The sequence below is a fragment of the Rhineura floridana genome, chromosome 10 (assembly GCF_030035675.1).
Source record: "Rhineura floridana isolate rRhiFlo1 chromosome 10, rRhiFlo1.hap2, whole genome shotgun sequence".
Classification (NCBI taxonomy): domain Eukaryota; kingdom Metazoa; phylum Chordata; class Lepidosauria; order Squamata; family Rhineuridae; genus Rhineura; species Rhineura floridana.
This window is the reverse complement of record NC_084489.1, coordinates 12,711,696-12,738,136: the sequence shown is the minus strand read 5'-3', so window position 1 is coordinate 12,738,136 and position 26,441 is coordinate 12,711,696. Positions and strand designations below refer to the sequence as shown.

The window sequence follows — 26,441 nt, the reverse complement described above, 5'->3', positions numbered from 1 at the left end:
ACCCCTTTGACTCTCCCCAGGCCAGATCCCCCTTTTCAACTACTGACACTGCTTGGCACCCTCTATGAGTGTTTTTGTGTGGCTGGTATGTGTCCCCGACGCCTGATCACTGACTCAAAGGCCACCCTAGAAAAGCATCAGCACACTGTTATAAACGGCAAACTGAAAAAATGTGCTGTAAAGATTCCACCCCAGCAGTGGCTGCAGATGTATAATGGCTGGGTTATATTTTCATCATCATCATCATCGTTGTCATTGTTATTATTGTTATTATTATTTTCTACGTTAATGGGAAATCCGTGTTAAATGTAACAAAGGATGAGCTGGCATTTTGATGACGATGTCACACACAGTGTCATGTGGACGCTGCAAGAAAAAAAACACAAGCAGCCCCCATTCACAATAAACTCCCACCTGGATGGATCCAACCCATTATATATAATCTTGTATTTTACATAATAGCTGGTTCATAGAATCATAGAATCGTAGAGACGGAAGGAGCCTATAAGCCCATTGGGTCCAACCCCCTGTTCAATGCAGGAATCCAACTTCAAGCATAAAAGATTCTCAACCTTCAGTCTCTTTGTCACCCTCCAAGCACACTGAAAACAAAAAAGTGTCACGAGAGCACCGTTCTGTGTATGTGTGTGTGGGGGGCTGCTTTAGGAGAGAAATTGTTAAATGGGGATGTAAGAGGGCAAGTGCAACAGCATTAAGGAGCTGGGCTGTTGAACAGCGGCTAAAGAAAGAATATAGAAGCAAGAGAAGGATAATTAAATTTCACAGGCCTTCACAACTCCCTAAAAATATAAGCAACAACATCCCCATAGCCATCAGGGCTCTGCTCATTATGCCCATTTCCACCAGGTGTGCCAGCAGGTGTCATTGCCTAAAAGAGTGAACATTGTTTTCCCTTCCCACAGGGCCAGCTACTCACGTGACCGTGCTGATCCAGCTCGTTGTTTGTTAGCTTCACTTTTTCGAAGGACACCATCTGCTTCAGCAATTGTTCCCCCGTAAACGGAGAATCCGGATGCACGTACAGTCTAGAAAGCCACGAGACACAGGACCCATCAATCAACTAGATCTATATTCATGACATTCTCTTTTGTAACAGAGGAGGCCTACCACATTGCAGCCTAAGCTACTAGGGATAGCCAGTCAGCACTGCTGCTGCTCCGGCTCTAGTTCAGAGACCCATTTAAAGGGCTGCCTATTGAAGCAGCAGCAATAAAATGACCCACAAATTGATCTGGAAGGACAGTGTCAAGAGAAGGTTCATACACAAAGGCATGCCGGGGGGGGGGGGAGAGAAAGTGTTGCTGGCTGAATTACATACAGCTGTTAAAAGGAACAGCAGCTGTCCCAGAGAAAAAAGGTTGATAACGTAAAAGAAGAGGGGGGACAGAATTTTCACTCCTTTTTGTCCATGGCTGCCAGTCTCGGTATGTCAGTGACTATCAGGTAGGCTCACCACACCTTCTTAGCACCCTCTGCCCCCAGATGAGAGTGACTTCTGGCGATCCAATTATTATTGTTAGGGATGGAAGGATCTACCAATTTCACTTCTCTCAGTTTCTTATTTTTCTAATCTTAAAACTGGTTCTCCACATATCTGTAGCAATTTGCAAAAATTTTCTTTTTAAAAAATCCTCATGAATTTGTGTCAGCATATTTGTGCAAATTTCTTCTAACATATACATTCTTGTATGCAGTTTAGACTAATGTACACATTTTTGCAAGCAATTTCTCCTGATATAACACATTTGGTATGTTATTTTCACCAATTCCCCTTATATGCATTTTTGTAAAGATGCTTGGTTGGAGAATTGCATTGCAAAATTAAATTCGGGTAAGTGTGAATTTCAAAGGATGACTGTGTTTTGGTTCTCATATTGTTTCAGAATGTGCAGGTTTGATCATTTGTATGGCAACAGTCCACTTTTAAACGTTTCTGACCCAGGTGAGTCTTGACTGACAGCTGGGACTGCCAAGCTAATCAAAATGCAGACAGGTAGCTGGGAGAATGCCTAGGGGCCAGAGGCTGAAACACTCAAGGTGGAAACAGGCTTAAGATGGGCCATCAAAGTGGAAGTAGCAGCCTTTCTTCAACTCTTGGATATAACTCCTCCATCAAGATCAAATGGAGAACAAGAGATACTGGCAATACTATTATACTCACTATTAAATGAGGCCTGTGCTACAAGTAACGTTATTTTGTACAAGAGACTGAAATTATTTCTGGTAGTGATACTTTGAAACTCAGAATTAGTAATCTGGTTACATAGGGTTGCCAGGTCCATGGCCTGAGACTGATCCTGTATCTTTAGGAGAAGAGAAGGTCAGCCGAATGCAGATGTTCTTGCAACCCTGTAATGGGGAAAACCACAAGGTGGAACTCTCCCTCCCCCTTCCACAGCTTTTAAAGATACAGAAGACCTCTTGGAGGCCAGGCACACTAGGCCTTTATTTCACTTTAGACAGTCATGGCTTCTCTCAAAGAATCCTGGGAAGTATAGTTAGTGAAGGGTGCTCAGAGTTGTTAGGAGACACCCTGTTTCCCTCACAGAGCTACAATCAGAGTGGCTGACTGTTAAACCACTCTGGCCACTGGAGCTCTGTCAGTGGAACAGGAGTCTCCTCTCAGCAGCCTTCACAAACTACATTTCCCGGGATTCTTTGGGGGAAGCCATGACTGCCTCAAGTGAAATAAAGATCTGGTGTGGGTGTGGCCCCCTTATTAGGCCAGCCAAACAGCTGCGAGTCTGGTTTTTAGAACACTGACAGTTGATTCTTACTGAGCATGCCTGACATCACTGAGTTCAAGTCAAAATTTCTTAAATTAATTAAAAATCAGCCAGGCATTTTTTAATTTTTAAGCTGCAGAAGATGAAGGTCAGAGTATGGGCAAGGTCAGTAATAGGATTACAGGTACTCTGTGAACGTGGCTGATTTTTAATGAATTTCAAAAGATTATGAGAACTCTGACAGAAAAAAGTGCAAAAGGGCTCTGGGGTTTTTTTCTCTCTTTTTAGACTTTGAACTCTCTATTATTTCTGACTGTTTTGTGTATCACCAAGAAAATTGAAAGGGTTGTTAAGCAAGCATTTTCAAGTTCAGGACTATAGGTTATGTAAGGTTTTCTTTTGAAATGAGCTTATGGGAAGCATCAGAATGGCATGGGGGATATTTTCAATTTGACATAGCAGAATGTGAAAAATCCATGCTGGCTATAGTATACAGCCACTCCCATGGCTGTATAATGAGGGAGACAGCTGTGAAGCATACTGGGTGACCAGAGAGAGAGAGAGAGAGAATCAGTCTAACCTACTTCACAGGGTTTTCATTAGGATAAAAATGGGGCCAGGCGTCTTAGAGATATGGCAGAATATAAAACAAACAGCCAAAGCATTATTAGCACATAATCAAGAAACAGAACAGGGAGAAGGGATTGTCCTTTTACCTACCACTGAGCATTGGTTATTTTGCCCTGTGCTGGATCAAAACTGGAAATATTGGCTGTGATGGCCTACAGTTCGTAAAGAGTTAATAGCAAAAGGTGGTTTGTATTGTCAAGGTAAGTAATCAACACTCTACACCAATGTTAAAGAAACAAAACCAAACCTCCAAAGGAATAAAAGGCAAGTTATCTACAAGCTAGAACTCATAAGGCAGGTATACCTTTCAAAACTTTGGTCTGGTATATAAAGCCATTTAAGCCATCAGTGTTCTGTGCCTGGGAACCCTTGCAAAGTTTCACAATAGATTTTTCTAAAAGAATTTTGCCTCATGCATTCACAGTGAGGGGGGGGGAGTTGCTTTGCATGTTGACAGCAGGAAAAGAAGGATTTAATGGACATTCATGGTGAAGGATTATGAATAGAAATGCTTTCAAATGATATTGGGTAATCCTTGTTAATTTCAGCTTCAGCAGTTGTAGTGCTGAAAGTTATTTCTGTATAGAAATGATGTGGGGAAAGCCTGAGGGTATGAATGTCACCAAGGCTTACCTATTTGTCAGGGGTTCCTTTTTCCCTTCTCCCTTGAGAATCACTTATGTAAGTAAATTTATGAATAGATTTTTTGAGATCAACAGGTTAATGTCATTTGACTCAATCTTGCGAGACACATAACACAGAGAGAACTATTTCAACACCTAAATTTAAGCACATATACAAAGATGCGGCTTCAGTCACCAGATGGTGATAATTTAAAAATGAATTTGAAGTCACTAGAATTTAATGAATATTAGAGTGGCAACATGCTTAAAGTTTAAGCCATTGAGAATTTCAGTTTAATCTGCAAAAACACCCTCATAATACAATAGACAAAAGCATCAGGCTGAAGTCAGTTAAAACTAGCTTGATCAAGAGGCACACTGAGTCTACAGTCCTATACCCATTGGACTCAATAGGACTTCCCTGTGAGTAGACATGTATAGGATTTCACAGTGAAAGTTGTTGAAAGTCTGGGCATTGTACCTCAAACTTAGTAAGGTAGAACTAGGTATGCCTTTCCTATCTACTATGTATTTCTATAAATAAAGTAGCTTTCTCTTCTTTTACTGAGTCTTAAGTCTCAGTGATTTAAATGCAGGGTAGAATCATAGAGTTGGGCCTATAAGGTCATCGAGTCCAGCCCCCTGCTCAATGCAGGAATCCAACTTAAAGCATAAGTGACAAGTGCCTCTCCAGCTGTCTCTTGAATGCCTCTAGTGTTGGAGAGCCCCCCACCTCACTAGGTAATTGGTTCCATTGTCATACTGCTCTAACATTCAGGATGTTTTTCCTAATGTTCAGCCTAAATCTGGCTTCCTGTAAGTTGAGCCCATTATTCTGTGTCCTGCTCTGGGATATCAAGAAGAGATCCTGGCCCTCCTCTGCATGACAACCTTTCAAGTATTTGAACAGTGCTATCATATCTTTCCTCAGTCTTCTCTTCTCAAGACTAAACATGCCCAGTTCTTTCAGTCTCTCCTCATAGGGCTTTGTTTCGAGTCCCCTGATCATCCTCATTGCCCTCCTCTGAACCTATTCCACATTCTCTGGGTCCTTCTTAAAGTGTGGTGTCCAGAATTGGACATAGTACTCAAGATGAGGCCTAACCAGTGCTGAATAGAGGGGAACCAATACTTCATGCGATTTGGAAACTATACTTCTCTTAATGCAGCCTAATATGGCATTTGCCTTTTTTGCATCCACTTCACACTGTTGGCTCATATTCCCATGATCCTTCCCTCATGTAGTATTGCTAAGCCAAGTATCCCCCATCTTATAACTGTGCATTTGGTTTCTTTTTCCTAGTATAAAACTTTGCGCATATCCCTGTTTAATTTCATTCTGTTGTCTTCAGCCTACCCAATGCTCCAGCCTATCAAGATCCCTTTGAATTTTGTTTCTGTCTTCCAAGGTATTAGCTACTCCTCCCAATTTTGTATCATCTGTAAATTTGATAAGCATTCCCTGCACCTCCTCATCCAAGTCATTAATAAAAATGTTGAAGAGCACTGATTCCAGGACCGAGCCCTGCGGTACCCCGGTCATTACCTCCCTCCAGTTTGAGAAGGAACCATTGATAAGCACTCTTTGAGTACGATTCTGTAGCCAACTGTGAACCCACCTGATAGTTGTTCCATCCAGTCCATATTCAGCTAGCTTGCTAATCAGAATATCATGGGGCACTTTGTCAAAAGCTTTGTTGAAGTCGAGATATATTATGTCCACAGCATTCCCACAGTCTACCAGGGAGATTACCCAATCAAGAAATGAGATAAGATTAGTCTGGCAGGATTTGTTTGTGATAAATCCGTGTTGGCTTCTCATAATCACTGCATTGTTCAAGGTGCTTACAGACTGACTGCTTTATAATCTGCTCCAGAATTTCCTCAGGGATCAATGTCAGGCTGACTGGTCTGTAGTTCCCAGGTTCCTCCTTTCTGCCCTTTTTGAATATAGGGACTGCATTAGCCCTCCTCCAGTCATCCAGCACTTTGTCCATCCTCCATGATTTCGCAAATATAATAGACAGCAGTTACGAGAGTTCTTCAGCCAGTTCTTTCAATACTCTAAGATGCAGTTCAATGGGCCCTGCAGATTTGAACTCATTCAAAGTGATTAGGTGTTGCTTGACCTTTCTCTATCAATCTCAAGCTGCAATCCTGCCCCTTCAATTTCACATTTCCCAGGAGGGTCATAGACCCTCTTTTGGGCAAAGACTGAGCCAAAGTAGGAATTGAGCACTTCTGCCTTTTCTTTATCATCTGTTATCATTTTGCTATCCTCACTGAGTACCATTTCTTTTCTCTGTCTTTTACTATGGATGTACCTGAAGAAAGCTTTTTCTGTTGCTTTTGGCATCTCTCACTGACCTCAGCTCATTCTCAGCTTTAGCCTTCCTGACACCATCCCTGCAATTCCATGCTACCTGTCTGTACTCTTCCTTTGTGGCTTGGCCTTCTTTCCACTTCCTATGTGTGTCCTTTTTTAGGTCATCTCTAAGGTTTCTGTGAAACCACATTGGCTTCTTCTGTTGTCTTCCCCCTTTTTTCCATAATGGAATTGTTTGTTTGTTTGTTTTATTATTTGCTTTATATCTTGCCCTTCCTCCCAGCAGGAGCCCAGGGCGGCAATTGTTTGCCATTGTGCCTTTAGAATTTCCTCTTTTAGAAACTCCCACCCATCTTGGACTCCTTTTCCCATTAGAGTCAATTGCCATGAAACCCAACTTACCATTGTTCTGAGTTTATTAAAAATCAGCTTTCCTGAAGTCCACGGTACACATATGGGTATTCTCAGCTTTTGCTTCTTTTGAAATCAAGAACTCTAGTATAATGTGGTCACTTTCCCCTGACTTCCCGTAACTGCCACTTCATCCACCAAGTCATCTATGTTGGTTAGAATAAAGTCAAGGATAGCTGATCTTCTAGTTGCTTGCTCTACTATCTGTAGAAGAAAGTTATCTCCCACATGTCAGGAATTTCTTGGAGGGGCCATGTTTGGCAGAATTTGTCTCCCAACACATGTCAGGGTAACTAAAGTCCCCCGTGACTACTACATCATGCCTCCTTGAAAGATTGGCAATTTGCTTTGAAAACATTTCATCCTAATCATCTTCTTGATTGGGTGGTTGGTAGTGGACTCCAACTACCATGTTCCTTTTATTCCTTGCCCCATTAATTGTAATCCAGATATTCTTGATGGTTCTACCAAGCTCATCCTCCAGTATTTCTGTGCAGGGATATATATATTTAACATATAGCATGACTCCACCTCCCTTTCTATTCCTTCTGTTCTTTTTGAACAAGTTATATCCTTCAATTGCTGTATTCCAGTCATGGGAGTCATGTCACCAAACTTCAGTTGTACCTAACAAGTTGTATTTACTCTCCTGTATTAAGAGTTCAAGTTCATCCTGTTTGTTTCCCATACTCTGGGCATTAGTATATAGAAATCAAAGACAATATGATTTACGGCCTGGCTTCCTTCCTACATTTTTATGGAGACAATTACTGGGTCCCATTAGAGCTGTTCCCTCAGTTCCTCTTACTTTGCACAAGCTGTTGTTCATCGTTACCACCATGTTTACATCTCACTCCCCCTTGAGATGAAGTTTAAAGCTCTCCTGATGAATTTCTCCATACTACGGCCAAACAGAGCTTGGAAAAGTTACTTTTTTGAACTACAACTCCCATCAGCCCCAGCCAGCATGGCTACTGGATTGGACTGGTGGGAGTCGTAGTTCAAAAAAGTAACTTTTCCAAGCTCTGCGGCCAAACATATTCTTCCCAGGCCTTGTGAGATGCAACCCATCACTTGCCCAGAGTCCATCTTCCAGGAAGCATAATGAGGGTCTTGGAATCCAAATCTCTCACATCGGCACCACCTTCGTAGCCATTCATTCACCCGGAGGATTTATCCTTCCCTTTCTACTCCTCTTCTAAGTACTGGAAGGATGGATGAGAAAATTATCTAGGCCCAAAGTTCTTTAGTTTCCTTCCCAGAGCTTCAAAGTCTGACACAATTTCTTCGTAGCTCAGCTTGGCAGTATCATTTGCATGGGGTCTCCTGTAATTCTTCCTCTGCAGGGTGTCCTCTAGTCTCATCCTCAAGTGCCTGGAAGCGGTTCTGTAGCTCCACTGGTGAAGGGTGTCTTTGAGCTCTTCTGCTCCTGTCACCCTTTTCCATGGAGTTTCCTCCGCTGTTGTTCTTCCACCTCCTGTAGTTCTCTTTGCTGTTGTTGTTCCAGCATTCTATCTAAAAACTCTTCATCTTCTCTTCAGTGTGGCCACCCACCGTTCCAGGCCCCTCACTTTTTCTTCCAACAGTGCCACCAGTTTGCACTTGTTGCACGTGTATGCCATTGTTGTTCCCAGGCAAGAAAACAAACATTGCACACACCTTGCAGGTCACCTCCACTGGAGTGTCCTTCCTGTCCATAGTCTCTACTGCCTTCTGTTTCTTTCTTTCTACTTGCATTGGAATGGCCTGTGCTTTGTCCTGTCCTCCTTCAGGGTAAATAGGAGAGTCCCACTGGTATGTGGTGCACCGTACAAGGGGGGAAGGTTTTAGGGACCTCCCCCTTGACCTCCCCCGCCAAACTCCTGTTAGTTCTCCCTGTTCGCTCACTCTCTGAGAGCTGACTCGCTTGTATCTCCTTTGGACGAGCTGACACAGCTCCCTCTGCTCTGCTTAGTTAGGAGTCAGGAAACAGAATGGTAAAAGCCTGCTTCTTAGGTAAATATACACACTGGCACACACGGCTTAGACCACTGAGTCACCCTGCACAAGCATAACAAAGATGCCATTCCTGAACAAAGTTTATCCAAAATATGCCATGCCTGGACAGTCAAGAGGAAAAGGAAATTGTTAGATGCAACTCCAAAGGCAACAGAAAAAACAATTTGCCTGCATAAAATAGTCTTCACTGCCTGCCAGACAAACCCCTATCGAGAGGTCATTCCAAATTCTGGGTGCCACAGCTAAGAAGCCCCTATCCAAGGTGCCCAGCCACCATATCTCAAATTTGATGGGATTGTGTGAATATTGTTCAAACCAATTTTTTCCCTCTGTGCTGCATCTTTTGCAGGATGGCAAGAGAGGTAAGCAACTTTGTTGGATTCTAACTCACATTAGCCCCAACCAGTATCACTAATGGTCAGGGGAGATGGGAGTCACAGTCCAACAACAACTTGGGGGGGGGTCATCACATTGGCTACCATTGGCTGCATTTTGGAGGCATTTCACTATTGTCCCAGCTTGGATGCCGCATTTTCCTGCTATTGTTTTAAGAACCTGAATTGATAAACTATGAATTAAAAAAAGCCACAAAATCAAATACAGATGCAAAGAAGATGCTGACTCCAGTTCTTTGAATTTTAGCACTCTCACACAAACCCAGATTGATCCTGAGCATGCAGTAAATCCACTGTGCACACTGCTCCACTGTATCACCAGATACATTTTCCAAGTACAATCAAATGATTGGGGAAAGAGTTGCTCACTTCTTTTCTGTGGACTGAAAACAGACATGGCTGCACGATAGAAGAATCAGACAATCACTTCATTTCACAACAAGCAACAATGCACACTGGATGCACTATGTACATATTTTTGTGCTGTATGACTCAGCCCTAAGAAAGTTTCTTAAGGTGCCTTTCTTGCATTATTTAACAACAGTGATGCTATAGGGCAGAGGTTGGGAACCTGTGGCCCTTCAGATGTGGTTGGATTTCAACTCCCATCAGCCCCAGACAGCATGGCCAATGGTCAGGAACAATGGGAGTTGAAGTCCAACAACAGGTTCCCTAACGCAGCTACAGTTCCACAGGCTCCACACCCCTGTAATACAGCATTCGGAAGAGCTGTACTTGACATCCACCAAGTTGCCAAATCCAGTTTTGCAGATTTGCAGGAGCAGGAGGACAACTGGTACACTGGAGCTTGATCCCAAACATTAAACCTATGGGCTAGTTCAGACTCAATGCCAGACCATAGTTCAGTATTATCAGAACAAGTTTTCTAGAAGCCTTGGACTTGTACATTCTCTCCTTCTCTCACATCTGGCAAATCCTTCCCTCCTTTCTGGCAAACAATACTTTGTCTGCCCTGCAACCTAGGATTGGAAACTAAGGTTTGACCATGGCTGCTGATGCCCATTTGCTTCAGACCAGGAAAGGAGGGAAAGAACTATTAAATTGATTGGAGGAAGGAGTGCAAATGCCCAAGTTCCTTGCAGGGTCATTTTGATAGCACCAAAATGTGGTTTGCTATATAGGTCTGAACAGCACCCAAGGAGTGATCTAAAGGAGAATGCTCATGACAGGGAGGTTGAAGACTGCACCCCTCTGTCACCCCAGTTTGGGAACATTTATTCACTTTCCTGATCAGTCGTTGTCACAGAAGCTATGACTTGTCCAAAGACGTCCAGGGAAATTACTGGAACTCAAGACACATATGGTAGGCATCTCAAGATGCTTTCCAATTGACTATTTTATATTATTATTATTAATTTATATCCCACCCTTCCTCTCAGTGGAAGCACAGGGCAGCAAACAAAAACACTAAAAACACTCTAAAACATCATAAAAACATTCTCTTTGCAGCTCATGAAAGAAATACAACAATTAAAATACAATGAAAACTATTAAAAACTAAAAACACAGTTAAAACAGTTTGTTTCTTTGTTTTTTAAAAAACTAAGAGAACCAGGCCATAAGAGATAAATAAGGCCCGAGTGAACAAGAAGGTCTTCAACTAATGCCAAAAAGATGGCAAAGATGGTGCCAGGAACACATCTCTGGAAGGGCTGTCCCATAACAAAGGTGCATCTACTGAAAAGGCCCTTCTCCCTGGTGCTTACCTGCCTCACTTCATTTGGATGAAGCCAAGCTAAGTATTTTAAAACTGCCATACCAAAACCAGCAAGTACTACTGCAATGGATAAATATGCACATGATAGCCACCACTGTGCATGACAACTAGTGTCCTTGTATGGAGAACACAAACCTGCATCAAAAGGTGTATCCCACCATTTAAATGGAACAGGGGTGGAAGGGAAGGGATTAGCATTGTGATGTAGAGGTAGATGAGCATTTCTATCAAGTGCAGGGATCTCTCTTGCTGGATTAGATTGTTTGCCACCAATGGCCACAGTCCACAGAGCTATGCTAGCCACAGAACAGTAGGCATTCTCCCATCATGCCATATCCCAAACTGATTTTAAAACATCCCTGGTATTCAAATATAGTTTACATGCAGGATAGGAAAGCCCCATGCTTTTCTTTTTAAACAGTCCAGAGCCTGCTCACTCTGCACAGCTAGTTGTTTGTTTCTGTGGCTCAGATTAAAGTCTTTTAAAGACCTAAAGAGCCTGGAAACCTTATACCCATATGGACCTATTCAAGCCCTACTGGGAGGAAGGGAGGGATATAAATTTAATAAAATAAATAAATAAATAAGATGAACAAAGACTCTTCTCTCTGTCCTGCGGTCATTTAAATCAGACTGGGAGGTACCCAGTACAGGGTCTCTTTTGTAGTGGCACCACAATTGTGGGATTCTTCCCCCTGGGGAGCTCCACCAAGCTTGTATTCTTCCCATTTTTAGGTAGATTTTGAAAACCTATTTATTCTGCCAAACTTTTTATGATAACTTATTTATTTAAGCTCTTAGATATGCTGATGTGTTTTTCAAACTGACTGATAATGCGTAATTTGTATTGCTATTTTATCATTGCTCTCCTTTCTGTCTTTTCTTTATCTGAGCCACCTTGGAAAGAACTAAAATTAGTAAATAGTGTCATGACTTTACAAATGGCACTTTCTTTTCTTTTTTACAAAAGGATGTCATTTTGTTCATTGATATAAAGTGGTGCTTTTCAGCCTGCATGCCAAGGAACTCTGAGGTTGCTTAGAAACCTAGGGGTTCCTCACGGAAACATGAGTGACTATGGACAAAACTTCCCCAAAGGACAGTATCACTACTGATCTCCCTCTGTAATGAACAGACACAGAGAGTATTGGAGGTATGTAAGGAGCAGCCTCTGTTCATATGGAACAATGGTGAAGCCCTCTAGGCCCGGCCAGTGCTTTGCTGCTAAATGACATCCCAGAACCCACTGCAACATACGCAAGTACTTTTGCAGACAGTTACCTAGGTAGACAAGTCAGTTCAAAACAAAAATCTCATGTGTAGAGATTTTTTGGTGTGTGTTTATCATGGTGCCAAAATTCAAAAAAGTAGGACTTGTAATCAACAACTTAAAGGTGCCTCCTCCTCCAGCTTTTTACCAGCGGTCTCAAACTACAGCTAAGTTCTGGCTGAGATCAAACAAATCTGCATCATCCCACAGCCCTCTTCCTTTCCCATGTGCATAGTGGCTGTGGTGATGAAGAGGTCTCCTTAGGAGCCTTACCACTAAACCTCTGGTGACTAGAATGCTTCACTGGCAGCACCTCAGGCATCAAAGAAACAAAGTTCTCCAGGGCACCCAATGTCAAAAGTATATGGACTCAGTTGTCCTGGAGAACTACATTTCCCAGGTACCTAAACATCCCAGGTGTCGTGGAAACAGGGAGGCTTTCCATGGAAACCTATAAGTAAGATGGTGCCAGGGTTAGCACAAGCAAGTTTGGGAAAAGGGAAGGATGGCAACTTGAGAATTAAGTCACATGAAGTTTGGGATATTGCAGAGATTAGGGGAGATATTTTGGATTTTGGTGTACTCCCCTGTGACATCATTGGGAACATGGAAGGGTCTGAATTTGGAGTTGGGCTTGAGGAAAATAGCAGCTTTCTGATGAAGGGAGGCAAATAGCTTGGTTTGCTGAATCCAATTCCAAAATGAGCCAAGGCGAGTTCAACCATTCTTACATTTTTACACACATACACCTTATTATTCAGACGTTTGGTGAGTACAGAAGCTCAAAGACATGAGCCTTTAGATGAAAGAAATCTTCTCTTGTCTTGAAGAGCAAGTCAACAATTAATTGACTATCGTTCATAAACATGACCCATGATTTAGCTGTCAGTTGAAAAAGTAATGTCATTTCATGAATGGCATCAAGCTAAAATCTAATATTTTTCCCTTATATTTGGCTAAACATACCTAGATTTCTTTGAAGTTAGAGAGTAGAAAGAACTGTAGCAAGAGAAAAATGTATATATTTAAAAGGCTTTAGAACTATTTCACTCTAAACCTTTTGCAGGGTGTTTGGGGGGCAGGGGAGGAACAAATCCTTAAGATCTGTGGGTTACCAGAAGCTGTTTTAACTTTGATTGGATTGCACTCAGAGATTTTAAGGGTTTACGGGGTGCGGGGAGAAGGATATGCATAACTATTAAAATCTCCTTACATTTGGCTGGATCTTACACACTGGGATACACCAGAGGTGGGCAAACACTTTTTCTGCTGAGGGCTGCATTCCCTTGAGGATATCCCCTTGGTGGTAATGTATCAAGAGCTGCAAACCAGTGGTGGATGGCACAGAGGTCAAAAGTGGGTGGGATCACTTCCTTTTCTATCTTTTTCTGCCTTTCCCCCCAGTTTTTCTCCTTGCCATGTGCATGAAAGTGGGCTGAGAACCACAGGAAATTGGGCCAAAGGCCACATGCAGCCCTAAGGCTGCAGAGGTTGCCCTTCCCTGGCTCATGTAAAGAATTCCTCCTCCCTGGCCCTGGCCACTGATTTCAGCAGTTACCAGCTCCTGCCACAGTATTCACAAAGCAACATAAGGGATTACTAGCCAATAATCCAAGGTGTGTGGGGTAGATATCACTTGCAAATGGACTGACCTTGCAGGCAGAGGAGGGTCCGCTTTGCCAGCAACCAGCCACGAAGACCTGTGGTAGGCATATCTGTATCTCTTATTGTCCACTGGGACTATATCCATAAGCACGATGAACTTGGCTTCTGGATCCACGCCCGAAAAGGAAACCCTAATGGTTGGAAACATTCTTCTGAAATAGACAGAAGCAAAAGAGATGATGAATTTATAAATAATAGACCAGAGAAAAGAGCCCTTTTGAAACTGATCTGAAACAGACATTATAGCCTGGCCACCAGAGAGACAGGGAAATTCCAAACATGCCTGTATATCTTTGTTTAGGGCTATTTAAAACAATCCATATCTCCCTACAATATACATTGACTGAAGCCATCCCCTATTTTAAAACACTGTAAATACATTGTAAACCATAGCTTGATTGCCACATGTGGCTGTCGGGCAACTCAATGAAGGGAATTGTGTAGAAAATGTGCTCATGTCCCTCCCAGCCTTGTGGTCACCAAGCCTGAGGAAGCTCAGGAAGCAAAAGGAGGTGGCCAGTAGAAGCTGTAACTTGATCTGTAGGAACGCAGGAGAATGGGGTCCTCTAGGATTGTGGGCCACACTGAGAAACAGGGCAAAGAAGCAATAAGCTGAATGGAGGCTGTGCAGGAGGGGAGTAAAAATGAGGGCTTTAGAACAAACTGCAGTCACAGAGCATAGTGTTGGATATGACACTGAGCCTGCAGATGTATGCGTCTCCCTATGCATCCTGTCCTACACAGTGAAGTACATGAAGCCTTGTATCAGGTGCCAAATCAAGAGTCGTTCATACTTCCATTCCGCAACACATCCAAAGCAAGTAATGGTTTTCTCCTTCAGTGCTACACACACATGACGCCTGTTCTGGTGCTGGTAGCACATTATCTTATTCCCACATTTAAAAAAATGAGGGAAAAGAGTAGGCATACCTGGGTTCTCCTTTCTAAAAACCCACCATAGAGACATGCTCCACTGACAGAAATGAGCACCACCTGTGCCTGCTCTCAAATATATTGTTATGAAGGATGTTGTGATTTATTGTTGTTGCTGTTGTTATTCACTGCTCTGGAATTGGTCAGGATGCAGGGTGATTTAGATTTTTTTAAAAAGAAATAAAATGTATTCAGCATTTTCTAACAGTTAGCTTTTTTTTTTTTTAAGCAAGGGAAGTTCTGTTTATTTCCCCATTTACATCCTTCCTTTTTGCCCATGGCATGAAATGGTGGTGGGCATTGTTCTAAAGGTATGAAGCCGGCTTGCTGATGTTCATCACTATTTCCTTTTAAATTGTATTCCCATAGTTAGTCAATGATTTCTGATTTTAAATTTGTACATAGTTTGTATTGTATATACTGTATGTATGATTGCTGTAAATTGCTTCAACAGTTTTTTTAATGAGTAGCAGTATACAAATATTTTTTATAAATAAATAAACTTTTAAGTGGGACAATGGAGAAGCAGTCTAACAAACTAAAAAATAACAATAGTATGTCAATATCAGAAAATGATGTGGTATGAAAGAGGAGTTGTGCCACTCACTGGTAATTTCACAAGCATCATTTGTATCATTACCTGAGAGTAAGTCCCACTGAACGCATTGGCGCTTACTTCTGAGTAGGTGTGCCTAGGATTGCACTGCGTGACATATCCATAACTATATTAACACAAATCTCACTCTTTCAATGAAAGCAGTATTTTGGAAGGTGGCAGTGGAAACTCTGCCCTTCCTACTGACAAAATGCCATCGTCCCAGAACAGAAGTGTAACTGTAAGAAGAGCTGTCCCTTGCAACTCTTAAGCAACAAATCTGAATTAGTTGCACTGCCATTTCACTCATGACATTTTTTAGACCTACAATGTTTTAAGTATGTTGTATACCAAAAATGTCAAAAGTGTAAATGTGATAAATGTGTTATGTCTGGATTGGACCCCTGCTGAGGACACTAATGATAAAGTAACCAAGAAAAGCTTTTAACACAAAGAAGTAATAACAACTGGACTTTCCCTTTTCAAAGCCATGCATTTGGGCTTAAGGAAAATTTGTAATTATATAATTCCTTTTTGGGGGGTGCAAATAATTGGCAGAAACAGAAGCAATGTTACAAAGCCCCCTGAATGCACAGCAATTTAGAGCATATTTTAGGTGGGGAGGGGGCAAGTGTCCCTCAAACAAGGAGCTCATCCCCCAACCCAGTGTATTTCACCCACCTAGAAATATGCTTTGCTCCTTTTATGCCCCCCAGAATTTTTTGTTCTGGTGTCTGTGCCTTCCCCCCAGAAATATTTTTCTGTGGCTGGGGCTCGGCATAGCAGAAAGGATGGCTATGGAAAGTACTTCACACAGCTCATGAAGTGGACTCTAGTCCACAAGAGCTTATGTTGCAATAAAGTGCTTCATTTTTAAGGTGCTGCAAGCTTTTTTGTGGCTTTTGCTGCAACAAGGTAATATGGGTACACCTCTGAAAATTGCATCTAACGAAGTGCTCTGCACCTCTCCCCCTGCCAATGCCACTGGAAAGGCATTAATTCACAAATCTTATTGATTTTATAAAAATACTATCTTCGTTTTCAGCTAAATGGCACACCATTTTTACTCTACCCCAAACTTCTCAAATGCTGTGAGTGTACAGTGCAACCCTATAAATGCCTACTTAGAAGTAAGTGCCACTGAGTTCAGTGAGGTATACTCTCTCCCAAGTAAGTGGGAATAGGATTGCAGTTTAAAACAAAAAGAAACAAATCCAGGCAATACCCCAAAGCTGTTTTTGAAACTGCAGCAACCATATACTTCAATCTCCTACAGATTTCCCCTCAAATCAAAATAAAAGGAAGCAGGACTCTTCTTATTAATATCAGAATAATAGTGATATTTCCGTGCAATCTACAAGCAGAAACTCCAACTTTTCGAATGTGGGTTATAAGGGCTGATGCACAACGCATGGTCATCACTGGGAGACTTCCACATTGAACCAATGACATGCGTGTGTGAGACAGCCATCACAGATCAAAAAGAAAAAAAGGATGGAGGTGGGGAAGGACAAGAGCTTTCATGTCATCTGACAACACCTCAAGCAGAGGTGTTTGTCAGTGGTGGCAGTTCACACATTCGGCTGCGTGTCATCCAGCGGCATAGTGTAAAGGAGCGATGAAGCAGCCGCGTGGAGAGGAACAAATCACTTGTTCACTTTAAGGAAGACTTTCTAGCCCAATCCAGATGCCTGAAACATGAGAGGGAGGGATAAATCCCCAGCTGTGGCCCCACCCTTGGAGGCTTGCTCATGATAAACCCCTTTTCCAGACCTCCATTCAACTGGTTTTTTGTCCTGTACAATTATAATCTCGCCCTTTTTTCCTCTTTCCCTGGATTTCTTTTAGAACCCGCTTTCAGTTGTTCAGCAGTTATTTTTGCATAGCTGCTCAAAACAATAAGCAAAGGTAGCGATGTTGGTCCAGGAGGAAAAAAACAACTCCAAAATCCCTAATACTTTCATTAGGACCAACCAAAGCTCTCCACTCTTTTGTGACATTTTGGTTAGTCCTGAGAAAGGCATTGCCCAACTGTGGATTTTGGTGCAAAACATATAGCATAGGATATCAATGAATGGCCTGTTGAGGCCGTGCCCCCCAAGTCCTCCCTGCGTTGCCCCAGCATCTTTACCTTCCCGATTTGGTGATGATCATCTCGGTGCCCAGCTCGTGGAATTTGTCCCAAAGCTCCTTGGTCTCCAGACTGCAGGAGATCTTGGCCATCTCCTCGCTGGGGATGATGGGAGTGGTGGGAATAAGGGGCTCGGTGCACAGCGAGGAGGGGCTGCTACTGCTGCTACTATTGCTGAAATCCCCCTGCGGCTCCAAACCGGACAAGTCGTTCAGCGGCTGGGAGCAAGAGGACTTCTCCACAAATTGCTCTGAAAGGACAAAGAGAAAGGGCTACAACCGAGTGAGAAGACCGGCCCTGATGAAGGGCCATCACAGTGCAAAACGAAAACCAAGTCGACCGCCCCAAAGGAGCACAGGTGAAACTAACAGTCACTAGGAGGGATGCCAGCACTAACTAGGAGTGAAATTGAAGAGCGGGGGAAAAGTCCTCCCGGAAATGAAAACCAGACATGCGAAATTGACAAGAGATCTTCGTGACTATGGAGGATCAAGGCTATCTTAGGGTATCTTCTCTCTCTCCTCCTTACATTCACCCTTCTGGGAAGCAGATCGTTCCAGCGCACGCCACGGCCCAGCGAAAATTAACCCTCTGAATTTCACTGGGAAAGTATAGTACGGATTTTAAAACTCCCTCCCACTACTAAGACAAAATGGGACTTGGGCCGCAGCCCTGTGTTCTTCTCCAAGAAACTGAAGAGGACGAGGAGAGCCATTGGGACTGCTTTACAGAGTAAGCCTGCACTTCCAGGCTACACAGTCACTTCCAATTACTGGGAATTAAAAGTGATCAAAGTGAAAAGAACGTGCTGCAGACGCAGAGCTTTCCCCAACCCCTCCTCCCACACCCCAGCGTCCAGTTTTCCATTCCGTCTTTCAGAACAGAGAACTGAGAAGAGGTAAAACGGGTCAGACTATCCGTTGTCTTGGATCCCGCTGCTATGGGCTTAAGAGCGGGCAAGACACAGCAAGATTTATTTAGCAGCACAGACAGATGCCGACGCCACTTCCAAACGATTTTGCCTTCGCCGCAAAGCGTACAGCAGAAAATGTTTTGCACGTGTATACGAGAACGTTGGCCACTTTCTTGCTGGGGCGGTAATAGCCCTGTGTTCGAATGCACCACTTCAGACTGAAGGTCGGGGTTCACATGAATGACTGCCCTACAGTGAAGGCGCTCTGACGTTTCTTTGATTTCCACAGGCGAGTGAGGCTGCAATCCTACAGCTGATATAGAATAGCACCTACCTAGGAGGAAGCCTCCTTGATTGTTGAACTGAACCCTCAGAGCGTCCTACTGGGACCAGAAAGACTCAGGTTCGAATCTTCATTCTGCCATGAAGCTGGCCACTCTTTATCACTCAACTTCACCTATCTCACATGGTTGTGATGAAGATAAAGCGAAGGGAGAGAAAGAAGAGAAGGGGAGCCGGGATATAAATGTTATAAATAAATAGGGAGGTAAAAAAGGCCAAAATTTTAGACCTTTTCCAATTCAGATCCGCAGGAAAAGTAAAACCCAGTTAAAGCAGCTGCCTTCCATTTTTCCAAACCACTCTGGACAGTATGAAATTTAGTTTTGTTTCATTATATTTTGATCGGATTCCTTGCTCCAGTACCTCCGCCTGGAGACAGTGGGTTGTTTTCAACTAAGTTTTGCTCGGAACAGGCTCGCTGGAATTAATGCACCAAAGTTAGTCATGCTTGTTAATTTCAGTAAGTCTCTGAGTAAAACACAGCCCAGATCGCCCAACGGGATTCCAAAGAGATATCCGTTTTAAGCAGGAAATTGCTCCTATTGGCAAATAAAGGGATCGTGTGACCTTGTCCTCTAGCTCTCCGACAATGTCCGATTAGGCAGCAACAAGCCTCGTCTGCCGCGCAAGCCTGGAACTCCACTTCCAGAACCAGCAAAGGAAATGTATCAAACAGGCAGGCACGCGTAACTCAGAGCTCCTCAAAACTGTCCAGCAGCCCTGAAGATCACGAACCTGGTTTGTGTGGAACGGAAGGGGCGTTATAGAGATTGAGTTTTCGTTATAAATAAGATAAATCTTAGTTACAGAGCTCTTAGCTGCAAAACTGCTCTGGTACCAGCCAGCACTTACTTACCTAGAAGGAAGCCCCATTGAACTCACCGGAGCTTACTTCTGAGTAGACGTGCATAGGATCGCACTGTAAAGGTCACCGATTAGGAGCGCGATGTGAAATCCAGTCCGGGGCTCATCGTCCACCGGGGAAGTTCTCCTGCAGAAGCCGCCCTGAGGCTTGCCCGGTCACTTCAGTGGCACTTGCGCAGGAGACCTTCCCCGCCGGATGGTGCCTCCGAGCTTCTGGATTCCAGCTGACACCGCCTGGACGAGTCACTTTGATTGAACGCAGGGCAGGGAGCTTGTCTAATTGCCCCGATTATCGCCGCCCTTAAAGAAGAAAAACCACTTAAGGGCCTTCATGGTGGGGGAGACTTTATCCAGCTGGCCTCCTCAGCTAGCAGAGGGCTTTGGAAGGGAAACCCAAAATAGAACTGTCCTGACGGAGCAGGTATTGAGCAGGGACGCGGTCGGTGACACGTTCCTCCGTCAACTGACGGGGCCCGTCCTACGGAAAGGTTCGGGATCGCAGGGCAGTGAGAGCAAGACGGAGCCAAAGCATTTAACCCGCAAAATGCCAGGAAACAAACACACACACTCACACACATTTTCAACGGAACTAGCTCAGTGAAAGGCTGCGATCCGGAGTACACTTACTGAGAAGCAAGTCCTACTATAACGGGTGAGATTTACTTCCCGAGGAAATACGCGTCGGTTTGAGATATGTCCAGCGCAGCACAAAATGTACTCTGCGATCCCAAGCGTTTATAAAGTAGGAAAAACCCTTTGAACTCAGTGGGACTTGGTTCCAATTAATGAAGCATATATAATAGTACCCCCCAGTCATTTCTTCTGCTCACATGTCCTATTGACATGAATGAACTCTACTCCTGAGCAGTCTCAGCCATTGGAAAGGAAACTTATTCCGGGAGACACTCTGGTGGCTTGTGATTTTGCTTGGGATGAAGTTCCATCGATTTCAAGACTTCTGATAGCCAGTTTATTCACGTTTACACGGAAATCGGTGCATCTACATCCACCCAGTGTGTAAGCACACCCACAAGATCTCCCCCTCATAAAACCTCAAATTCTTCATATAAAACAACAGCAAGGCCTACACTGTTATTTCCTCTCCCAGCAAGGAAATTAAATGAGTTGTTGTTTTATTGTGTATTCTGTACCTCGCTCTGGTATCTGGATTGATGAAGGGCGGGTTATAAATATTTTAATAAATGGATAAATAAAACTGCTATGAACAGAATCGAGCGGATGCTTTGCTGGAATTCCGAAGGGATACTCTGACTGATCGTTGGTTTTAAATGCTTTTATTTACACTCACACACGCTTTTAAACACGATTATGCCAATAGGACATCCCAGCCAAATACTGCGACCATCACAACAGCCTTATAGGAGCGAGAGGTTTCTTAAATATATAAATACTGTTGTAATCTGCAGAGGTCCATTTTTATTCGACCAAACTGGTGGCACGAAACTTTACACGAACCTCTCACACGTAGATCGAGCGATTTTTAAACTAGATCTATAGTGAGTTTCTTCGACCTAGCCTTAAGGCTTTCCACGGAAATCCTAAGACTTCGCTGTCAGTCCTGTTCCAGCCCTTAAACAGACGAAGTTGCGTCTCATTCAACACCCAGCCCCGGATCCTATGTTTGCCCAGGTCACAAACATTCATCTGGACCTTCATACATGGTGCTCCCGAGAAAATCCAGTGCCATCGTCCTTAGATCTGTCTCATCAGAGATCAAACACGAAAAACAAATCGGGATTACCCACCCCCAGTCTCCTGGTGATCATCTTAGTGGGTTGAGCAGCACATGTAAAACATCGGGCCGTTCCAAATCTCTTCCGACCTGCACTTGATCGTTCTGTTTCTTTGTATTTAAGAACTACAATGGGAGGCCGAGATTAATCTTTCCTTAACATCGCTTGGAAAGGCGCGTCCATGCAAACCCAAGCCAATGCCAACCGCCGAAGAGAGAACGCAGAACTTTGGTCAGTCTCCCAACGTGTTTGTAAATCAGGTGAAGCAATTTGACCGAACCTCGGAAAGAGCCCTTATTCAAAATTACCTCGAAGAATGGCGTTTGGAATAAGCTACGTAAGTATATGCATAAATAACTGCAGTTTGTGGGTAATGTTTATTACCTCCTCGTCATATTTAAAAGCCTTTGACATTTGTGTTTGTCCGTTTTTAACAACGCACTATCCTTTTCTTAATTTCAGTCAAGAGAAGAACTAGTTTTCCAAAGATGCATTATTTCTATTAATGGTTAAAAGATGACTAACTAAGCAAAGGGAAGGAGTGTTAAGGAATATATAATAAATGTTTGCTGGTTAACGTTTTTGAAACAGCCACAAAGGAAACCGACGCAAGCAGTTGCACAATGACTTTATGGTTAGTGTCTTTGTTAAAAGCTTCTGTAAGAGAAAAGTAGCTAAATGCACAATATTGTTTTACAAGTGTTACAAAGTTCACAGTCAGCAAAAGAGTATTTTTTAAAAAATAGACTACAATAAATATTTGATCTTTTCCAAGAAAGTGCAATATCCTTGGGGCAGAGGTTATGCTTTTCTTCCTGAAATTCTGTGAATGAGGCTGTACACTTTAAAAAAGAAACGACTTTAAAACACACAAGACCATCAGCATCATCCATTATTTCAGATGAAATATTTGTGTTACCGCACTAATTTCTAGAGAAGCAAGAAGCAAGTTCTCTTAGGAATCAATGTGGCTTGCTTTTAAGTAAAAGTAGTAAGTGTTAGTAGTTAATACATGACTGTAGTCCTAACATGTTTAACAGAAAATAAAGCTCATTTGACTCAGCGGAGATTGCTTGAGAGAAAACATGTTTAGGATGAGACTGTCATCAATGTAGCCTACAGCAGATTTATTTAAGTTTAGGATAGAATCACAGTCAAAAATATTGGCTCCTTTTGGATTGCAATTCAGGACCAGTCGAATTTTGCCGCTCACTTCAATAGGATGTGGGCTCCGCCTTGTATTTGAAAGCAGATCCCATTTCTTTCAGCTGCCTTAACTGCTGATCACTCATTCTAAAGGTATTTACTTCCAACCAGTCGGTCCGATTTTTTTTTTAACGAGACCCAATTCCAAGTAAGGCACTCAGGATCCCAGCTCTAGAGCGCGTTTGGTGACAGGGCTATGACGAATCCCAATGATTTCAAGCCCGGTTTATTTTCAATGCAAGCTCCTTCCCAAAGAGAGCCCAATATTTTTATCCGGAAGCAGGTCATACCGAGCTAAAGGGTGCTCCCAGCACTATCCTGTGCATGCTTACTCGAGGATAAGCCCGCTGTGTTCAGAGGGACTTCTTCCCAGCCAGCTGCGGATAGGTTACGGTCTTCCTCTGTACAGTACGTTTTCACAGAATTTCAGCCTTAAACCTTTCCATCGGATTCCTAATAGTTATTTTAACTGGGTCGCGTGGATCGGTCTCTCCCTCCTGGGCCATCAAGTTGATCTCCCTGGTTTAAAGAGCGTATAAACAACAAGCTGGGGGGGAGTGGATCCCACTTAATCAGCTTCTCATTTGGCTAAATTGATAACCGAGGTTTACTTTGGCTGCTCTGGTAAAAATGGTTTTCTCCGGCCGGAGGGCCTAAAACGTCTGCCCCTAGCTCTTTTGCCTGGCTAGAGAGACAAGAGCCATCAAAGAAAACTCCGCTTCGTTCAGTTTTTCTTAGGTAGCGGCTTCGATTTAAAAACAAAACGGCGCAGTTGGAGGGGAAGGCACGGAGTCGGATCCTATCTAGGGTCCCTCGAAAGTAAGGTCTGCCGTGTTCCATCTTATAAGAAAAAGGCACGCGTCGGATTGCTGCCTTTAGCGTGCCGTGGAACTCTTGGTTGTAACAGGGGAATATTTTAATTCTTCATCCCGTCCCAGGCTACAAGTGGATGTTTCGATGGCATCCGGGACCATGCCAAGCAAAGGGAATTGGTTGAATCGCCCCGTCCCGTGGGACCTCAAAGGCACCTTTTTGCCCCAAAGCTGCGTTCGGCAAGCTGACATTCGAAACACACCAACAGGCTTGCTTGGGAGTGAGCCCTGTTGAAGTCAGCCACAGGGACAAGATCGACTCCCGTCCCCCAAATCAGAGGTCTCCCCATTCAAAGCGCCTTGGGCTTTTTGGCTGCACCCCTCCCCCCTGAAAGCCACTCTGGAAGGGCTTGGAGAAGATCCCTCCCCAGTAGGGGCGTCTCTGCCTTCTGGCCGCGACCTCGAGGCTGCTGCCGGCCGCGCGCGGGACTTACCCAGAGGCTTGATGGTGTTCTCGGCACCCTCTTTCTCCTTGGAGCTCCCACTGGACATGAGGGCCGCGATGGAGAAGGCGTTGGCCCGCGAGGAGAGCTGCGGTTTGGGCGAGGCGGTGTACTCCATGATGTTGGAGCAAGGACGCCCCCCCCCTCAAAAAAAAGACAGTCACGCCGAGCCAGAAAGTTCCTCCGACCCTGATCGACAGCCCCTTGCTTCGCTTCGTTTTCCAGGCGGCGCAAAGTTCAAAATAAGCGAAGGGGAGTCCCCCAAGATCAGGCCGGGAAAGAACTTTTCCAGACGCCCAAGGACGAGTCTGGAGGTTTAGGGCAAACAAGCTGGCTGCAGCGGGCGGTGCCTGGGGGCAGGTTACGTCGCGATCGTTTTTCTTCCTTTGCCTTAAGACTGGATGGAGGCGAGCGCGGATTCCGGGTGGAGGACAGGAGCCAGCGTAAGCCGGGTCCGCGGCGTCTGCCAGGGTAGGAGGGCTGGCAATGCGATTGGCCCCCCTCTCTCCTCCGCCTTAATTTGCTGACCGCCTAGATCCTATCGGCTGCCAGCCAATCAGCGCCTGCCCACGTCAAGCCTTCTTGATCTTGCAGGAGAGGGCAAAGGAAACGCAAAGCTCTCCAAACTCGCCCTTTCTTTCACGCCGCTGAAGCCAGGTTCAGGTATCAGTCTTCCCACCACCACCCCCGTCCTCCTTTTGTGTTTCAGGCAGGGCCGCCATCCAGGGAAAGCATCCCCACACACACACCTCCGCCTTGCAGCCCCACACAAGAATGAATTCCCCATCTCGGACCATCTCGGTGTTTCAACGCGCGTTCAGCGCAACCCTACGCGTGTAGACGCAGAACCCCCCCCTCTGTATTCAGTGGAGTTGACTCCGGCGAAACTGTGCCCGGGATTACAGCCTGATGGTAGGGATAGCAGAGGCATGCCGAGGCATCGCTTTGGTTACGACGGTGACCTTGTCGATAGCATCTGTAGGTAGGAAGTTGCCCATCTAGTGCTGCACGGACCGGCAACGGCTCTCGAGGGTTTGAGGCAGGGGACGTGAGCAACCAGAAGATGCGGGGAACCGGTGACCTTCTGCACTCAAAGCAGGTGCTCTACCGCCGAGCTACGGCCCGTATTGCACTGCAAATAAAGTTATTGTTATGAAGCACCCCCAAAAACACCCAGCTTCTGCTATGATAGCCTGCATCTCAGATTTTCATATAGGCCCGGAGATGCCGCCAGAGAGGCTCCATTACAGAAATCCAGGCACGCGCTGAGTTGCAAGCGCAATTCATAGTGTCCTGTCGCTATCCAGGTCTGCTACCCTGCCCTAATGACTTGGAAATGGAAATATAAACAAAAGAGCATCACATTCCTTCTAGAAGTGTTTAGCCAAGATATGATCACCTAAATATCATTCTTCCCCCCCCCGTTGCTAATCAAAGACTTTTCAGTAGCCTGAAGGCTCTTGCCGGCATGGCCCCAAAGACACGTTCATCTCTTTTCCCCAGCTCACCTAGACAGCAGAATAAGATTTTTCTAGAAGCCATTTTGCAAACGTGTTAGACACTCCCTTCTTGGCTGGCGCCTTCTTAAAACGTTTAGCACCCATCCACCGTCAAGAAAGGATGTTTTTTCATGTGAATGAAATGTTGAGCCCAACTCAAGCAGAAGAGGCGATGCTTTTCACCTGGCTGGCAGGCAATCTTTGGCTACCCGAGGGACCTCACCCCAGCCTGACAGAATCTGACTCATTCTCTCTCAAGGCCATCAGCTGGCCAAACTCACTCCCTCTGCCCCGTCTTCTGTGTTCAAGCCTCATCAGGTCCATCTTTCTTAGGAAGACCCTCCATGCCCCAAACTCTTCCCATTCTTGCCTTCCAGCCTTTCCCAAAGCCCCCCAAAATCACTATCCAGACCGCCTTTATTTCCTACTGGTCCCACCTGCATCCCTTCAGCCTTTCCCTCCTTCCCTGACCACGTCCTCGTTTTCCTTTGTGTATTTAGGAATGCTTTCAAGAACACCTCTAGCCTTGGTTTTAAAACGCTCCTGAACTCAGCATAATCATACTGGTTCTGTATTTTGTTTAAGTGTGCTAATTCCCTCTTGATATTTTGCTTGGTCTTGGTGTCTGTGTTAATTCTTGGGGTGCCAAATTCTAGAGTGTGTCCAGGTCTCAGTGTCAAAAGATCCCTAGAAGTGAGTGTCAGTCACTCCCTGTTCTTCCGGTTCCAGCGCTTCACCTCTCTCTTCTGAAAACGGGGGCACACGAGGATTGTCAAACCCCGCCCCCTTTTTACTGTAAAAACTAGTCGGATCAGCTTGAGTGTGTACGTATTTTTTTTTAATTCACTTCAAAGAGATTTCGCCACTGATCAGCAGATCAACCCGTTCCTCCTCCAGGTGTGGCCAATGGAAACGCTTTGCTCTGGCGACTAGTGTACCTCTTCAGATCGCATGTGAGAATGGCAGACTTTGCAGGCTTCATAAAGTTCTTCTCAGGATTATTTTAAAAAATACCCCCAACAAAGGTTCTTAGAATTACACTGCTTTGTCATTTAATCCCAGTGTGGTGTAGTGGTAAGGTGATGG

The 26,441-nt window shown here is 44.3% G+C and overlaps 1 protein-coding gene across 3 annotated transcripts in view; it reads right to left on the bottom strand.

The window, feature by feature from the left end:
• Window positions 1-24,331, bottom strand: part of TBX20 (T-box transcription factor 20) — a 51,562-nt gene extending 27,231 nt beyond the window's left edge. For all 3 annotated transcript variants that reach the window (XM_061586784.1, XM_061586785.1, XM_061586786.1), the window contains exons 1-4: window positions 23,848-24,331; window positions 17,463-17,712; window positions 13,791-13,955; window positions 938-1,046 (exon numbers count right to left, since the gene is read on the bottom strand). In XM_061586784.1, coding sequence (XP_061442768.1) covers window positions 938-1,046; window positions 13,791-13,955; window positions 17,463-17,712; window positions 23,848-23,974 — 651 coding nt within the window. In that variant the 5' untranslated portion in view covers window positions 23,975-24,331. The remainder of the gene's footprint in view (window positions 1-937; window positions 1,047-13,790; window positions 13,956-17,462; window positions 17,713-23,847) is intronic.
• Window positions 24,332-26,441: the final 2,110 nt, after the last annotated feature.